We start from the raw sequence: 6,000 nt of genomic DNA, 5'->3' as shown, positions 1-6,000 counted from the left end.
GCCCGGGTTCCTGGCAATCAGCTGTGATTTCTCCGCGTGGAGGCGCGAGCTGGTGCGGAGAAGGACGCTCGAGGCCGCAGGGAACCGGGAGGGTCGGAGGGGCGCTGGGGGCGAGCGAGCGCGCCTGTGGTCCTCGGGTGCCGCGATGTCAGCACAGTGCTGTGCGGGCCAGGTGAGCGGGGCTAGGCGCCGTGCGGGGGCGACGACGCACCGCGCGATGGGGCTGCGCGGCTTCTCCGGGTGTGCGCCCCGCCTCGCGGCCGAAAGGGAGGCGGCTGGTGGGTTGCTCCGGGCTGACCCCGAGCCTCCTGGGTTAGATAGAGCCTCCGGCCTGAACGCGGCGCTCGGCGGTCAGGGAAACCCTGTGCCACGGACGGGAGGGAAGGGACACGGGGAAGCCGAGCGGCTACCCCGAGGTCCACTCTCCGTCCTTAAGAACTTCGCTGAGGGCGGGGCGGGCAGGACTCGGGCCGAGGATCCTCAATGCTCCCGGAGCGTGTCAACTCCCCCAGGCCGTGAGTGTGTGGTGCTGAGCTCGGTAGCACTCCAGGCTCTGCCTGTCAGATGTACCCAGGAAAGACGTGGGATTGGGCAACTTCTCCTTTCCCAAGCTCTGAACAAAACTCGGGGCAGATGGCCCAAGCAGGTCGCACTTAGCATCTCGCAAGGCTAGAGCATTGGCTCTGAACTTTCGGGAACGTTTCGAATCCTGGTTTCCAAACTACAGGGCTCAGGTCTGGGCGCAGGAAAGACTCAGCCCTGCTTCCTGTGTTTCCCGACCCAACCCTGGCCAGTCTAAACACGGTTGCCTGGGTAGAGCGTGAGCCTCCCCGTCCCCCGTTTTAACTGAACTTGCCCGAACCTGTTTTGTAACTCTGGCCTATTAAACTCATGGTATCTTAAAACATAACCCGTCTTTTGGAATAGACGTCTCCTACGAGTGAGTGTGCATCAGGGCAGAATTAGTAGGTAGGTCTTAACCCTATAATGCTAATTTCACTCCTTACTGCAGAGTTAGAAAACACGGAGTAGGTAAAGCCTTCCGGACGTCGATTCCCTCCTTCCTATCCATACTGATTATGAGCATGGTGTTTTCACAAATGACTCTAACTCCGGAGGCATTCAAGGTCATTGATGTTCTTGTTTCCTATTAATACGTTCAGGCTTCGACAATGGAGGCCAGCTGTGGGTTTCTGTAACCAGACGATTCTATTGGCAGATATTCTGCAGATAATCCATCCTGTTTGGAGTGGCCATTTGAAGCTATCGCTTGGTTAGTTTTTGAGGTCTCATTACATGTACTTGGAATGCATTCAAGCTGGCATTTTCAGAGATGAGGAAATTGAGGTTTTTAACATGAAGTGTCAGACAAGGAGAGAGGACGGTGCACACTTTTTCAGGACTTCTGAAGCCAGCGTGGACTCAAAAAGGCTATTTGAATGTTATGAATCTCAAGAAAGCTTTGCAAATCTTTTACTGTCGTTTTGAGATACTTTCGAATTTGATGTGACACTTTTCATTATATAGTAATTACTTTACAGATAATTTGGGACACCTCTAGTCCCTTGAGAGCACTTTGAAGCTTTCTGTCACTCCAAGTAGCTAATTTAGGGCTCTGAAAATTATTACCAGTACTCAAGTGGGTCTTGTAAAAAGAATTATTGGTATGGCTGATATTTTGGCAGGATTTAATGACTTGTTTCTAAAATCCCCCTCAGGTCTTTGGAAAGAACCAAATCCTGGCCATTTATCACAGGAAAGTTAACTTCTGCTTTCTTAGGATTGGTTGAGGCATCATTGTGGTGGGTCCCAAGGCAGTGAGGGAATGATGACACTATGACGTTATGTGGAAGGGTTGGCTGATAAGCTTACATTAGAAGAAACTCATCACCAGCAGAAGCTGTCTTAAGTCTTTTTTTTTTTTTTTTTTTAATTTGGTATGAACACCTATGAACTGTTTTTACTAAGCACTTCTAATGTCAAATGTATATACCCTCTTCACCCCCAACTCTTTGGACAGCAACAGTGTGTCCAACAATTCATTTTAATTCTGACAGTAACCACCTGGAATTAGCAGTTAGTATCCCACAGGTTAAGGGCTTAGTCCCACAAAACTGGACCCACCACCCCCATTTCAGACACTATTCACAGTGTCACAGCATCAACTATGTGCCAGGAGTTGGAGATAATGGCAGTGAACCAGACACACATCTCTGACCTCAGCGATCATTCCAAGTTGGTTGGGGGGGAGGCCATTCCATAAGCCAAATGTAAACAATGAAACAGTAAGTACAGCAGGTCCTCAAATAACTATGGCTTTGTTCAATGTATTAAATGTCATTTTGTTATAACATTAATGAGATGCTGTAGGAACCTGACTCTTGTTTATATCAATTAGCCTATGGTAATTTTGTTATACATTTTGCTTAAAGTCATAGGACCTATCAACTATTTTAAGTAAGAACTATGCTGATACTGTAACAAGACCTTGTGGTAGAGTAGCATTGGGTAGGTTGCTGGGGAAGCCTGTCTGAGAAGGTGCCCCTGGAATTGAGACTGATCAGTGAGAAAAGGCACCCATGTGAGGGCCTCAGTACGGAACCTGCCAGGATGTTCGAGGAACAAAAGTGAGTCTTGAGTAGCTGGAATGTCATAGATCAGGTAGATTAGGTCAGAAAGATGGGCAGGGCCTGATGTGGCCAGAGACTGTTGGCCACCACTAGAATTTGGTTATTCTGGTTGCAGTGAGAGGCTGTTGGAGGATTTTGAACAGGGGAGAGCTGTGGTTTATTTACATTTAGAAGATCACTTTGGGTGTTGTGAAGCCTGGACTGTATTGGGGACTAGAGTGGATGTAGGAAGAGCAGTGAGAGCTGTTTATTCAGTGAATATTTTTTAAATGCCTCCTTCTATGTGTAACTGGTGTTCTAGGCTTTAGCAGTGAACAAAAATCCTTCCTGATGGAGCTTGAGTCCTGGCAATCCGCTGTTGCTGTAGTCTGAGAAGGAGACAATGTGATAACTTAATTTAGGCTGTAGTGGTAAGTATAGTGAGGTGCCGTTGGCTTCTGGGTATATTTTAGAGGTGGAGATGGACTTTTGTATGAATTAGAAGTAGGATGTGGGCATGAGAGAGATTTGATTTTTGGCATAGGTAAATGATGGTGACATTTACTGAGGTGAGGTAGGTGGCTGGTAGGGATGAGGAGGATATTGGGCAAGGAAAACCCACGGTTTCTTTTTGGCTTTGTAACATTTGAGATGTCTATTAAAAATTAAATGAGAATGTCAAGTCACCAGTTGGATATTTAAGTGGGGAGAAGTTTGAGGTTGGTGATAGGAATTTGAGGGACTTTGAGGACCATCAGGAAGAATGTGTAACCCAAGAAAGAGTCTGGGCTTTGGACTTAGGTCTGGGTTTGACTTGAGAAATCTGGACAGCAAGGGCTGGTTTGACTGTACATGTTACTTGCCCTCTGTTAACCTCCGTTTTCCTCAACTGTAAAATGGGTGTGATAATTCTCCCTAGAATTATTATGAGTATTAGACGTGATAAGAAGTATCTAGTACAGGGTTTGGCACACCTGTTTGGTTATTGTCCACCTGTACCTAGACATCTTCACGTCATCTTATTTTATTTTTGCATTGACTCTGATATACGCTTGGGTTTTGATTAGGTTGTTGGCTAATGAATGCTCATGGAAGCAGAGATTAGAGGAGTGATCACTCAACACCTTCTAAGTACCCAGCACAGTGGTAGGCCTCTAGAGACTGGTTGATGAACACAGACCTTCCTTCCTTTCCTGGAATTTATGGGGTAATTGGGGGATGGAGGTATGAGGGAAGCTAGCTACAGAAAATGACAGTACATACTGTGAGAGGAAATGAGAAGTGTAATGGAAAAATCTAGACAATTCTTCCAAGGCAGTTTGAAAATAAGGCTTGGCAGGGTTTAGGCAGTGTAGGCAGTGATGATAATAAAAACAGTAGCTGAAGTTTCTTTCATGCCCATAGTGTACTGTCTCTTTCTTACACTGTATCATTCTTCACAACCCAGTGGGGTGGGTAATGTTCTAATTGGCCTCTTTTTGGAGGTGAGGCAACTGAAGTACAGAGAAATAAATTAATTTGATTGATGTTACATGGTGGTAGAGCCAGTCCTTGAACACTGGTCTACCTGACTCCAGTTTGAGCACTTAACTGCTAGACTGCGATTCCTGATTATTCTTATTACAATAGTAATAAATGATAATGAGTAACACTTGCTTATTATTGTTGCTTATGGTGACTGTAAGTCAGTTTTGAATACACAGCTATTAGGCTGTTTTGGTAGATATTGGTGGTTGCCAGTTGTTATGGGTGGGCGAGGTTTAGCTTCTTCCTCATAACCTTGTCCAGGTTATAATAAAGCAAGTCTCAGAGCAAATTCTGCAACTTATGCAGACTTTATTGGCAGGCAGGCATGGAACAGTCATGCCGCCTGATCTGAGCTTCATAAATTTCCAGCTCTTCGCCCTTGGTGCATTGCTGTGCAACCTGCATGTTCACCTGAGGCAGGTGTGAGAACATTCTAGTAGGCAGAACTTAATTGAGACTGGCCAAACCAGCAAAACCACATGGATTTATCAGGCCCACGGTGCCATTCTCAGGGTGAAAATTCTATCCTTATAACCGGCTCATGTAAGGGCAGGAATGTTTTTTGCCCAGGCCAAGATATTTCCAGCTTGATCATGTTACTTGAACAGTGAGCTTTTTCTCAATGAAAGCACATTTCTCATGTCCTTCGTGTAAATTAACAAAGCCACAAGTGTCGCCTGGGACTGTCCATTGTCAAATTTAAATAAAGCCGGACATTAGTTATAGCAGTGAAAACATTTTATTCAGTAACTGCTGATAGTTGAGAAAGAGCCCAGCTCCATTTTGATTTGCATGGAAATGACTGGGAGTTTTAAACAGAGAATAAGCAAGTAAGGAAGAGGGAGGAGGAGCACATGGGGGCCCAAGTATGCATTAGAGAAGTGTGAAGTTACAGAGGGTTGATCAGCGTACCTGCGATTAGGCCAGCTGTGTCTGCCAGTCGGCAAGTTAGGATTCTCTCCTTCCATAGAGACTGGGAGGCCCTATCCTTCTATTTCAAAGGAATGGCTTTTGGGTCCTTGAGAAAGACACTCCAGAGTTGTAGGAGATACATATAGTACATACAAAGGGACAGGGGAAGGATTCATAATTTTAAGTCCCTTTTAGTAAATGTTCTTAAGAAAAGGAGGCCTATCTCAGGTGTTGACTAGAATAAATAGTAAATTTGACAGCCCTGAGATTTCCCAGACAACAACTCAGAAGGCAAAAGGCTGCTGGGTCACTCCAGAGATGCAGCCTTGAACCGCTAGAGGCCATGTTAAAGTTTGGTCACGTCTCTTGTGTAGGGGTTTGGGCAGAGTTACCATGTGCCAACAATTGTTGCAGTCCTCACCATTATGCTGGTTAAAACCTGGGGTCATCCCAGTTAAAGATACTTGAAGCCCATGAGGGAGATTTTAGAGTTGTAGCCTCTGAATAACTGTTAAATTTAGCTGGAATGTGTTTTCCTCATCAGGTCAACTGAACAACTCTAGATTGTAGCTTAAAACACACACACACACACACACACACACACACACACACACACACACACTCACACACTCCATGAAGACTTCTTTAAAGATTAAATTACACACCACATAAAAGAGTAATGATTTCCCCAAAATGTTCTCCTTCTATATAAAACCCAAGTCTCTACTTTTAAGGCCAAGTTCATGAAGCATGTTCTCAGTAATGGTCTTCCCTTTGTTTTGAGAGTTCTGGTAGAACTTGCACTATTCACCTCACCTTGGTTGTCTGAAGCACTGGAGTTGTTTCATTGTTACTGCATGTATACGTTTGCTCTCTTCTAGACAGAGTACATACTATGGCCTGTAGTTCAGTGTTTTTGGTTATAAAACTTTTCCCCTGTAGCTCTTTGTTT

General features: G+C 45.1%; 1 protein-coding gene across 1 annotated transcript in view; it reads left to right on the top strand.

The window, feature by feature from the left end:
- The first annotated feature begins 8 nt into the window (after positions 1-8).
- The window catches only part of SERINC5 (serine incorporator 5), a 91,943-nt gene continuing 85,951 nt past the window's right edge, over positions 9-6,000 (top strand). The window contains exon 1 of the mRNA XM_006913182.3: positions 9-172. Coding sequence (XP_006913244.1) covers positions 146-172 — 27 coding nt within the window. The 5' untranslated portion in view covers positions 9-145. The remainder of the gene's footprint in view (positions 173-6,000) is intronic.

The sequence above is a fragment of the Pteropus alecto genome, unplaced genomic scaffold (genome assembly GCF_000325575.1).
Source record: "Pteropus alecto unplaced genomic scaffold, ASM32557v1 scaffold20, whole genome shotgun sequence".
Lineage (NCBI taxonomy): Eukaryota > Metazoa > Chordata > Mammalia > Chiroptera > Pteropodidae > Pteropus > Pteropus alecto.
This window is presented reverse-complemented; position numbering and strand designations above follow the sequence as displayed.